The following is a 12,485-nucleotide window of genomic DNA, read 5'->3' as shown; positions in this document are numbered from 1 at the left end:
TTTCAGTTAATTGAAAGTATTTATATCTCTTTATGGATTCAGATAGCTGAAAAGAGAATTACCTTCAACTAGACATAGCATTCCTGCTGCTTCCAACCAAAGACACAAGGAAAATACTTCTGATTAAAGACATTCTGAGCTATAGTTTTGTGAAAACAGGCAGAAAGATTAAAGATTCAGAAACAAAAGGCATCAAGGAAGTAGCAGACGCTGAATTCTGCTTCAATAATATGACCCTTGAGAAGAGGTAAAAGAAAATTTTGGGGCTAGGCTGTGACAAGAGAATAAGGAAGAGGAAATAAATTGTACTCAAAACCAGAGAAACTGTTCTTGACATGTTCTCAATCAGATTACAGCACAGATTGCAATAGCTTTTCCAGTTGTCGTGTCTTACTTGAACAACTTGTAAGTCTGGCTTTTTGAATAAACAACATAGATCCAAAGGAGATCCCTACCGAATCTCCATGACTGCAGATCAAGCAATGGAAATTCTGCTTTTGGTAATTCATCCAGTTCTCCTGCAGAGTAACTAAGGACTTATGGATTCCTGACTTTCAACTCTCCAGTCAAGTCCAGAGAATACAAGGAACTACTACTTCAACAGTTATGAAAGAATTACATAAAACAAGAAAAATCTGGGTCCTGGGGAGTAAATACATTATTCAGAGCAATCACAAACTATTTTTTCCATTGTGTTAGTAGTGTACAAGGTGTGGTATGAGAGAATCCATGCAAGTTTTTTGATGAATAAAATTTGCCTACTTATTTTATTAAAGAAATTTTATTTATTATCTATTTAAATAATAGATCATGAAAGAAACAAGTAATAATTTGCTAATTGAAAATTGGAAGCTGGTGGCTTACACAGGCTGCCTGCTACAGCTCAGTCCAACATTGCTACCACATGAGACAGACATAAAAAAAATCTAGTCATACAGATTCCATTGCAGTTCAGTATTTAAAGTATAGCTGCCTAATAAAGTTACCTCAATCCCTTTAATCAAGTTTCTAGAAATCCTACACTGAATCATTTGCTGTCCATGGACTGATAAAATATCACTTAGGATTGACATTTGAAACATTTTGAGTATATTCTCTATTTTAAATGTAATTAATACACACACTTACTAAAGACATCATTAGATATTTAAAATTATTATTTTCTGAGTTGACATAAAATTTATTATTTTCTGAGTTGACATACCCACTTAGAAATACAAGGCTTGTTCTTAATAAAAAGAGAAGGCTAACTACCATAGACCCCTGAAATAAATAATCAGCATAATGGGTTTAAATTTGAATGTGTGAGATTCAACCTTGAAAACAACTATGCTGCCAAAAAAAGCTCATAAATACATCATATCAAAAGAAACTGGGAGTTTTCAGTGTGATAACAGATCTGTCTCTGCAACTCTCTGACCTATCCAGGCATGTGTTAATCTGTTATATCTGTTACTAACAACACAAGACCCCTGACTGATTGACATTGGTGTGAACAGATTGTCATCTTATGCCCCTTAAACAGGGAGTTTCAGAATGATGACACTTGAGGTTTTTGAATATAAAACTCAATCTTGCACTTATACTTCTGGTCAGGGTTCATATTTGAGCCTAATGCTTCTTGTTGATGATGCTGTTTTATAGAAAATAGGTATCTGGTGTCCACAAATATCCTTACAATAAATATAGGACATGCAAGGAATAACTATAAATATCATTAGGTTGCACAAAGGTGATGAAATACATTTATCACAATCACTGTGCAATTCCAAATATTACAGACCTTATATTTGTCTTATATTTACTTTTGCACAGGAGTGAGTCTATGAGTCTATCTAGGCCCACAATATTATTTCACACAGGTGAGACATGAATTACTAACATTATTCTGTCTTTTCCTTTCATACCCTTTTTAGTTGTGTAAGAGTGATGGAACTGCATATTTTGAGCCTTAAAGGGATATTTTAACTATTTTTGAAAGATATTTTTACCTTTAAAAACATAACCAATTAAAAAATTAACAAAGTAACAAATTAAGCAGCAAACTTAAGATGTTGAGTAAGGCTTTTTGGTTTATGAGCATGATGTGCTATAAGCAGACATACTGAGGGACTGAGTACAGAGCAAGAAAGATGATACTCCTGAAGACTATTCCTTTTCTCATTACTTTGCTGTTCTGGGTTTTGTTTTACAGAGCAAGACCAACATCTTTAGGAAAAATAATCAGATAGGAAAGAACCTCTGAGATCAGAGATTAGTGTATATACAATTTTGTCAGTACTTATTGCAAAGTATACTTCTAATGCTACCAGCTCTATCTCACTACATTTCAATCTCATGTGACTACATGCTCAAATATTTGCCTTAAAGCTATTGTGTCTTTGTTTCAAGCAAGGCTTTACAATAGTCTCAGGCTTGGGAATTCAGATCCACTAAAAGAGGAAAAAAATATACTCCATTATATTATATGATCTGAACATCCTTTTTCCAGCAAGCTGCTCTTAGATTAATTTTGTTCTGACAAAACAGCATCAATAGTAATAAAACAAAGGTATTGAGGAATGCCATAGGATTGCTCTCCCATTTAAAAAAAATAAATTAAAACAATCTCTGTTGCTTTCCCACTGAGTTTCTTTGATTTTTTCCAAGAAATCAACATCATTTTGTCTATACCTGAATGAAACAGTTAAGTGAGCTCATTTGTTTTCACTCACCTTCTGAAACCACCAGTTATGGTAACTAAAGCATCTGGTAGAAACGTGCACACAGTATTCTTGACAATCAAGCTTACTGCATCTGCTTCTGCTTTAGATACAAAGCTAACAAGGTCCTCATAGTAGAGAAACCCTGGAAATCAAAGGTAAAAAAGTGCTGATCACTCTGTGGAATATTAAAATCTACGTAGCATTATGTAAGCCCAGTGCGAAATATAAAGCCACGCCTCACCAGGAAGTCAAGCCACTTAGTTTGTACTAAGGACAAGAGAATCCTAACTAGCAGCAAGAAGAAATGCCTGACCTTGAACCTGAATCTATAGGTATGTTTCAGGGCACATTATGCAAAGAAATATATTTTGATTCATCTTATTCAGAAGTCTTTTCCTTCCTCCCCACCATTCCTAGAGTCAGCCTCCTGCTCTGACTATGGAGGAATAACAGGCAGGAGACAGCTTCTTACCTGGCCCATCTTCGTCATTATAATTTATAAGAAGAGCTGTTAAAATTTAAAAACATAGTAGTCAGGGTAGTAGTAATACGGTGTTTCCACTCGCTGAGAACTTGACTCAGGAACCTGAATTACTCTCACTTCCCTATCAGTCTGCAACAATTGGGATTCTGGATGTTCTGCTTTAAAGGGAAGTCTTGGAGTCTTCCTGAAATGGTGGTTTACCCAAGCAAGGGGCTCAGAGTATATGAAATATCCCAGCTTTCTTTACGCCTGATCACAAACCTTCTGATTTAGAATCTAAGGATTCTAAAATGATATAAAATACAGGGATTTAGTACAAAAATAAAGTTACATGATTTTAATGTCATGTTATATAATCTCATTTTCTTAACGTATAGTATAGCTTTCTTAAAATGGGTTCCTTTACTTCGGGAAATTGCACACAAAAAAATCTGTGGGTAAGCAACATTGTTCATTTTATCACATTTAAAACTTTGAAGTTAAGATGTGCCAGGATTATGGAGGTAATTTTGCAAGCAATTTATTATATATTTTATGAAAAGTCTTGATTTATTACTGGAGTAGGGCTGCCTTGAACAAGATGGGTCTCCTCTGAAAAGTAGTTCTGGGTTTTCCTAATGTTGGAAGTTATTTTCACAGACTGTGCATTAATGACTCATTAATAATTTTGTGTATAAAAGTGGATTTCATTGGATATCTGAGTAGGTATTTTCAAAAGTGCATATTCATAGCTGTTGAATGACACCATTTTAGGATGCCCTGTTACCTCAAATATTATTTTAACCTAATAATATAATATTCCAAAGGTGCTGCAGCAAGAAAATGAATTTATAAGTGAACTGTGCTGCCACTGCCTCCTCCTCTGATTCTGTTTTCAAGTTCTCAGATGGCAGAGATACTGAGTTTTTAATGGGACTTGCACCTTACCTGCTCTCTGCATTTTTGACAGCTTCAGGGTCTTATCAGCTTTTACCTCTTCTAGAGTTCGTAAACCCATTCTGAACCATTTTTCAGATGTCTTCACTCCCACTCCAAAGACTGAAGTAAATTGCTAAGGTCAATAGAAGAACACATATTTCAATACTGTTTTCTAAAGGAGTGGTAAATTAATAATAAGTCAGTAACAAGGTGGTTTCACAGTGGAAATAGTGGACAGAATGTATCCTATATTGAAGATAAAGAATAGCATATTGCATATATGCAGATACATCATCCTTTCTTTGCATAGTTATATTCAGCAGACAATTGTTTTGATATGTGAGCTGTTCTCATCAAAGTGAAATCTAAAAAATAATAAGGTAGTATGCCCAGCATCTTTGCGTGATTTAGTTAAATGCAAACTTTCAACAAAGGGTTGAAATAAGGACAGTAGCCTTTGTTTTTACTGCAAAAATAAGAAATGCAAATATTTTGCAATATTTTAGGTAGCTGGATTCCCTCACGCAAATTTCATAGAACAAGAGATGTCTCAACACTGCCTAATTTGACTGAAATTATAATTTTGTATTTTATTCATTAGAAGCTCTAAGTTGTATACATGATGCTGGTGACACTGCAGGCTGGAGAGATGGGGTAACTGGGCACCCTGCAGCTCTTTAATTCTGCATTGAGGGCAATGTCTCAATAGTACACAGAAACAGATGGTAAGCGTATAAAGGCTATAAGCATATAAAGTACATAAAAATATTTTTTATACTACATTCTGTAAAACACATATGTTTGGAGGTTGTGTCAAACATTCTTTTCCAAAATGGAATTCAATTGCAAGTATAAATGGAGAGATCATTTCTCTTTGCTTGCATATTATAAACAGTCTTACAGTACTTCAGTACTGAGCCAAACTAAAATCCTATCAGTCTTATTTGGAGTACAGATTTCACTATTCTGCCCATAGAGGGAAAAATAATAATAATAATAATAATAATAATAATATAATAATAATAATAAAAAATCTACCACCCCAAAGTTTTAGTATGGTCATATCCCATTAATTCCAAAGTCATTTTTTGAACTTATTCCCCCAAAAAAAGTTTTAAAGCAAAAATGTCACAGCATTATTCAGTGGATCAATATCACAGATGAACAGCAATATGAAAGCAAGAGGAAAAACCTTCATGCATGCCCAAAAGCATGTTCTTTATCTTCACTTTGTCAATACAGAAGCTCTCAATAGTTTCATTGTGCTTTTATGGAATTCACTGAGTAGCTATTTGTGATGCTAATAATTGACATTTTCCACCGAATCTACAACCTCTGAATTCCAACCATGCTATTTTATTTTGTGTTTTTTCTAATGAAATTAAATCCTTGGAAATAATCAAGATTAAACAAACAAACAAAAAAAAAGATGAAAATCTTGGATAATATTAAATAGGAATTATCCTATATTTGCATATAATGGATGAAATTACCTATTCTTTGTCTGAAACATGGGCATTTATGAAAGAATGATTTTAAATACTTTGATTACTATCTTATAATGTTTCTGCTACTGCTGCATTTTCAAAAGGATCTATTACTGAATATAGAACAATTCCAAGAAATTTAATTAATGTGGGTATAGAGAACTAAAGAAAATTGATTTTATGTCGTCGTCTAAATTCGTGGGGGGTGGTGGGGGGTAATCTTCCATAATAAGATCCATAATTATTCAGTAGATTCATAGATGTCAATTTGAAGACACTGCAAGAGTGTAGTGTGTAACGGGCCCATTTCTTCAATTCTGGACACAATCATTGCTCTTTTTTCATCTGATAAAAGTGAATTATATCAACTTGTCCACTGCAGCACTTCCATAAGGAAGAGACCTAACCATGTCATTCGTGTACCCTACATGTAAAACGTAGACCATATAATTAATTTCAGTGGTTTGATAATTGTGACACTGTGACCTCTGGCGATCTTTAAAGTCATGATGAGTGATTTGCAACAGTTACCAGAACCAAGTTAAACACTAAAATTTAGGAATGTGCTAATATCATGAGATTCTTCTTTACTTACCTGCATACACATAAAAAAAATGTTGTGAAGGACAGGCTACAGCCAGTTTAGTCAAAATGTTGAAAAGCTCAACTAAAAAAAAGATCCACATTGCTTTGTTGTAATTTGGAATGTGAAACAATGCATAAAGCATACTGGCCATAATTTGTCCCCTGATAGGTTTTATTCTAATCTTTAAAAAATATTCTTAAACTCTGAAACATAGTATTCAATTGTTGATCCTCAATTTTTACTACCATTAATAAGTAAGTCTGGTTCCTGAATCCTGCTACATATGTGAATCTACACCTCTTTTCTGAACATTGTTACAGACAACATCAACAAACATCTTTGAACATCCTTTCATACCAGTATTATGACTCTGAGAGAATGGAAATGCCTTTGAATGGCTCAAGTAAAAGTGAATAAAATGGTGGAAATTAAACAGTCCCATTCCTTTTACTCTGATTTATTTTTTTCAGAAAACACAGAGATTATTTTTAGAGGTTAAAACTGCAGATAAAATTGAAAATATATATTTCCAATATTTATTTTTCCAGTGGAGAATTCACTGAATATTTAGGAAACTGAAATTGCAGTACTTATGTTCTGGATTCCCTGTAACTATGCAGAAATGTGACCATGTATCTCAACCTACAATATAAAGAAACATCTCCAGTCCTCTTTCTTTTGCCTCACACAAAAGAGAATTAAAATAGAACTGAGTCAACTTCTTCACCCAGTATTTTCTTAATGCCAGAAAAAATGGCATAGGGTTAAAATAACAGGCTAACATAGGGAGAAAAAAAAAAAAGGCAAGAACAAACATTGGGTTAAACTTACAGCAAAGAGTATGCATAACAATAGTTTTAAGGAAAAAGAGATTTTTAGTTTAAGCTTAAGAGCAGCTGCGTATACATCATGCTAATTATAAAGGTAGCTGATTTCACCATTATACTCTCTTTCCCATTGTATTTAGTCAAGATCTTTTCTTTCTTTATACTTGGTGTTCCTTTACTGTAAAATAGATCGTCATGTCTAAGCCCTATTAAACAGAGAAACATATACTCAATTTTAAATAAACAGCAACAAATCTCAAAAGATTTACCTTAAATGATTTGTATCGTTCATCATTTAACACATCTTTAGCTCTAGAACTCTCTCCATCTTCAATAATCTCCTAAACAAATAAAAATGTTATTTTTAAAATCAAGATTACAGTAAGATGTAGTAAAATCATCTAATGGAAAATCTTATCAACTTGTAAAAACATGGAGAGCATCCTTATTGAGTGCATCATTATATTCCAACAGGATTAAATTCTGCAATCCTTTTTGACACAGAAATTACTGAAGGATAAAGGAGAAACTAAGACCACACAATGAATTTCACAGTACTTATTTACTCATATATTTTCTCAAGGATGAAGTAGAAACTGGGACCACTGAATATATTTCACAGTACTTATTTACTCATAAATTCACAGCCAGAAAAGTTATTTATCATAAGATATCAATGATCTGTCCTGAAAATTAAATTTTGTTGCTAGAGTTTACTTCTCTTAAAAGTAAGAACATTTTTAAGACCAGATATATTTTTCTTGAGTGTACAGTTCCTCCAATCTCTCAGATAAAAAGAAAAAAAAAAAGAAAAAAAAGAGCAAAGCAAAACAAACAAGAAAAAAATAAATTTCTTCTACTTTCCGTAGAACCATAATTGAATTCCCAGCCCTCAGGTAGTAGGTACAAAGAGCTCTTCAGTGGCTACTCTCTTAACTGGTGGAGTGAGGCAGAAGTGAAACAAAACACCCAGCAATGACCTCTGCAGACAGTGGAGACACTCAAATCAGCTGCCTGCTGGAATAAGAGTACCTGAGATGTGTAGTCCTGAAAAGGCCAAGAATTAAAGAAAAATGTAGCGAATACTCAAAGTCCCAATAAGAATGCAAAGTTCATGCTTCATCTAGGTAAAAGGCTCTGCTATTCACAGCAAGGTGGGATTTAACATTAAAGTGCTAAAATATTTACCAGTTTGTTAAAAATAGTATTTCCAATAAAGCATTCAAGTGAGAAAAGTGATGTTGCCAAGGTAGAAGATGTCACATGAGCAAAACTATTACCAGTTAAACTACCACATCCAAATCAGAGTGGGCCTTTAAAATGGCACACAATAATCACAATCTATTATTTATTTAACAGTACTTATTCAGGAAATAACTTCATTCATAAGGGAAACTCATAAGTTCAGTTTCAGAGCTTTATATTACTATGAAAGGTTTCCAGAAATCATTGCGTTCTTAGTAACAAGGATGATATATTTTTATTAAAGGAAATACATAATGGTGTGTAAATACACACCAAATATCTATACTGCAGTCTGTGATCTCTAAAAGTAGATCTGTAAAAGAATTAACTGGATAAGAATTAAAAGGTATGTTACCTCAATAACATCTCTGACTTGATCTCCCATGCAGGGCAACCCTTGTATTTCTCTCATTCTGGTTACTGGAAATGGAAGAGATTTTAGCACAGAAGCTGCTCTCAGAAATTCCAGACAAAATATTTCATTTTCTTTGAATTCATAATTTTCAGCCATTATCTCAAAGGCATCCTGGGAGAAGGGAAAAAGGGGGTACAAAATGTTAGTAAAAGCTTAAAGTATTCAGTATATTACTTAAGGATTACTTTGTATACTAATTCAAGATTTCTTTGTGATAGAGTGAAAAGACAGAGTTCCTCACATAAATTCAGCATAATTATCTAACCACTTAAAATTTCTCAGGTATCATAAAAATTATATTTTAGAGTCAAATATAAGAAAAGATTTTGATTTAGGAGAAGTTCAAAATTTAAAATCTTTTGTGAGATAAACTTTCCATATTCCATGCAGATCTCATAAAACAATGTGAAATAACAACCTAACTTTTACAATTGGGCACAAATGTAAGTAATCCAACAGGTTAGTACACAACATCTTCATTTTCAAGTGCAACCAAATAGGAGTCTGTGGTGATACTAGTAAACCACTGTTTTGAACTTGTAGCTGTTCTTCTATTTAGTAATGTAAGGAACAAACCCACATTTTCCTTACACTTTTCAGTGGTGTGATCTATACAAAGAGGAAAAACTTTTCTTCAACTATCCATGGACTGGTTTATTGTAGATATTGCACTCAAATGTACTTGAAGATTGCCAGTATAATTTTTTTTTTTAAACTATCCAGAAGTCATTTATGAAGTTTTGGAGCCTCTCTACCTACCCCACCACCACCACACCACCATCCCTCCAACTATATATATATCAGCCACTTTTAGAAATGAAATGAACAGATCACGTGGTGGAGAAGAGAGAGCTTTTTGGTTCCCTTATGAGGAATACTGTGTTTCAAGAGAAAATAAATGTACTGTGTGTGTGAGAGAGAATAACCTGTAACATAAGAACTTCTGAAGGCTTCCAGCTGATTAGAAGCTGGAAATCTGAGTTCTTAATGAAGCCTTGCACAAAACCTCAAAAATTTTTCAAGGCTGCAAAATTAAGTGATTTCTTCTGAGATTTTCAGAGTACACCATCTCCAGAAGACACTTCGAGTGTTCAAAGTATTTATCTAAAATGCATCCTGCACCTGGCTGTTAAGGATGCCCCTATGCACCACTCAAATGGTACAGGACAGGCTAGGTACGACCATAAAAAAATATGATTAGTAAGCCTTGCAAAGCTCCTGCACTGCATAGGGTCTTGCATCCCTGCAGGAGATCCCATTTCTTCCTCATCAGTCTCCCAAGAGCAGCTACCTGATCCCAGCCTCGAAAAGGCCATACGTCCTGCTATACTTATGAGTTGTTGCATATCCTCCCTATCTTCCAGCTTACTCCTACTTCTTCTTTGACCCATGAGACATTACAAAATAATAAAGAGCTGGCTCTCAGTGTGCATCTGCCCGCAATTACACTTCACTGAGCTATAGTCCAAGTGTCTCTTCAGAAATGTTTTAAGAATAAGGATGAATAATCACTCTGTAATACAGATACCAAAAGACAGCAAATGACTTACTAAAACAGTGACTGCAATGGATAGTAGGAGGGAAAAAATTAAACATTTTTTTCCTACCCTCAGTGTTTATGGGAGCAATGTTCATATTGAGGCTTATATTTTGTTTCATTTTTGATTAAGTCCATCGTTATATAATTTAAACAAAACCAACAACAAAAATATTTTGCCTTTTTTTTTCTTTGCATTAATGTGCTTTATATTGAAAGATAAAGCCATGTAACAACCTATAATACTTGCACTACTACATGCATAATACTTGCAGGTGAGCTGGAGTAAGTTCCTCTCTCACTGACTGAGGTGACGGCAAACCCAGTGAAACGGTTCCTTCATTACCCTCCACAGAACTGAGAACAGCATCTGTCATCCCGCACTGAAGGAATACAGCCTGATTTATGCAACAAAAACACACGAGCTACAATCATTTAGATCATTAAACACGAAGAACTTTTACAGAGTGAGCGTAGATTGCTTACATATTACATTTAATTCAGTTTAGTCAGTTCTAGAAAAATAAATCATCTGATACATTGTTCAGATTATAAACATTCTGGTCTCATTGAATCAAAATGATTTAATCAAAATCTTGAAGAAAATATCTCTACTAACCATAGGATTTTCAAAGCTTTTCTCTCAAATAAAAACCTGAGATCTCAATTGGATTGGTATCCCTTTAAAAGAAACACATACCTTAGATGAACAAAAATACTTCAATTTCTCCTTTTTTTTTGGTGCTACCGTATTAAAGCATTCTGCATCTTCACATCTGTACAAAACATTATCAGAATACTGAAGCAGACATTTCACTCAAGGTTTACTTTCCCTTTTAGGGTGATTTGTTTTCACTGTTCTCTGGATCTTTCTTTACTCACAATTAATATGTACTCAACTAGCAGTACCTTCTGCATCTAATTTATCAGCTCCTTTGTGTGATATCCATTAATATTGCTATAAGCCATTAATGCAAAAGTTGATCTGTTCTGGAGCCCATCTGTTGAAATAGCTCTATTTTCTTTCCTCCTCTAGGAGAAGAAATCCCAGACAAACCAGTTTATCTTCAAGGAATAGCTCATACATAAGTTCTATTTAGCTGGATTGGTTTTCAAAGACTTCCCTGAAGCAAATAGGGTCCTGGTTTCTGAGTGAACACTCACTTAGTAAGACCCTTAAAAAAATAATCAAGTCTTTGAGAGTAAGGGATTAAGTAATTAATCTCTGAGGATCTCTGTCCATCTCACTAAAGGAATCCGCCCCTTAACTGAATACTTATTTATCAGCTATTTATCAGCCTAGTAAGTGCTGTGCAATTCCATTTTCATAACAAATCATGAAAGACCTCTTTGAGGTAGAGAGTTGTTTAGCAAGATGCTTGATCCGGAAGTTTCTGCCACTATCTAAGTTCAACTAGCCCTCTGGAATAAGGAATTGAAAGGGTCAGGTGTTTCCTCTTTTTTTTTTTTTTTTTTTTTTTGTGGGGGTGGGGGGTCGTGGGGGAGGAGGCAGTTGTTCTTCCAAGTTCTTCTTTCTGTTCTTTATCAGCTTCAAAGATCCTTTCCTATCATTTAGGAAAATTAAGATACTATTTTTTGCTTTAAGTGAGGTTTACATTTCCAGTCACAAAATTGTGATTACCTTTCCCTTCTTTTTCTCTCTTTACAACGAATGCACATGAATGCTCAAAAAAGAAGTGTTTGGTAATAAATGTCTTAGTGCAGCTTAACCCTAGCAGAATTAATCAGGAAACAGAACCAAAAAGTTATAGGTGTTGTCTTCTAAAATAATCTATACAAACACATAGAAAACAATTATTGTAAGTGCCTGCTCAGCAGGAAGTTGTAATGACAGACTAGCAAACTCATCTTGATTAGAAAGCTCAAAAAGTCTAGGAAAGTTTCGTGTCAATCCAAATAGGAGGCCGCTCCTGTGGGCACTTAAATAGACTTATTCTACACTGAAGAATAAACCATCAGGATAAATGTGTCTGTGTATACCAGTACCACTGCTGATTTAGAGAGGTACTAGCCCGCTTCTGCTGGTGGGTGGGAAATTTTCAGAAAAGATATGTCACCACCATTACTGGAAAACGCAATCACATGTAGCATTTTACTCAGAGACTGTTGACAGTCAATGAGAAAATATAATCAAGGTGTTTTTGTCATTCTAGTTTGCATTATTCAGTGTTTTCCTACCTTTGCAGAGTTAAGCTATTTTAAATAAACAATTAAATAGTATTGAATATGTATTGTTCCCCATACAAAACACTGCCTGCAA

The 12,485-nt window shown here is 34.2% G+C and overlaps 1 protein-coding gene across 2 annotated transcripts in view; it reads right to left on the bottom strand.

Moving 5' to 3' along the window:
• Positions 1-12,485, bottom strand: part of DNTT (DNA nucleotidylexotransferase) — a 114,647-nt gene that overhangs the window by 83,950 nt on the left and 18,212 nt on the right. For both annotated transcript variants that reach the window (XM_083844007.1, XM_083844008.1), the window contains exons 4-7: positions 8,608-8,778; positions 7,277-7,348; positions 4,117-4,240; positions 2,715-2,847 (exon numbers count right to left, since the gene is read on the bottom strand). In XM_083844007.1, the coding sequence (XP_083700133.1) occupies positions 2,715-2,847; positions 4,117-4,240; positions 7,277-7,348; positions 8,608-8,778 (500 nt within the window). The remainder of the gene's footprint in view (positions 1-2,714; positions 2,848-4,116; positions 4,241-7,276; positions 7,349-8,607; positions 8,779-12,485) is intronic.

The sequence above is a fragment of the Anser anser genome (assembly GCF_964211835.1).
Source record: "Anser anser genome assembly, chromosome: 7".
NCBI classification, from domain to species: domain Eukaryota; kingdom Metazoa; phylum Chordata; class Aves; order Anseriformes; family Anatidae; genus Anser; species Anser anser.
This window is presented reverse-complemented; position numbering and strand designations above follow the sequence as displayed.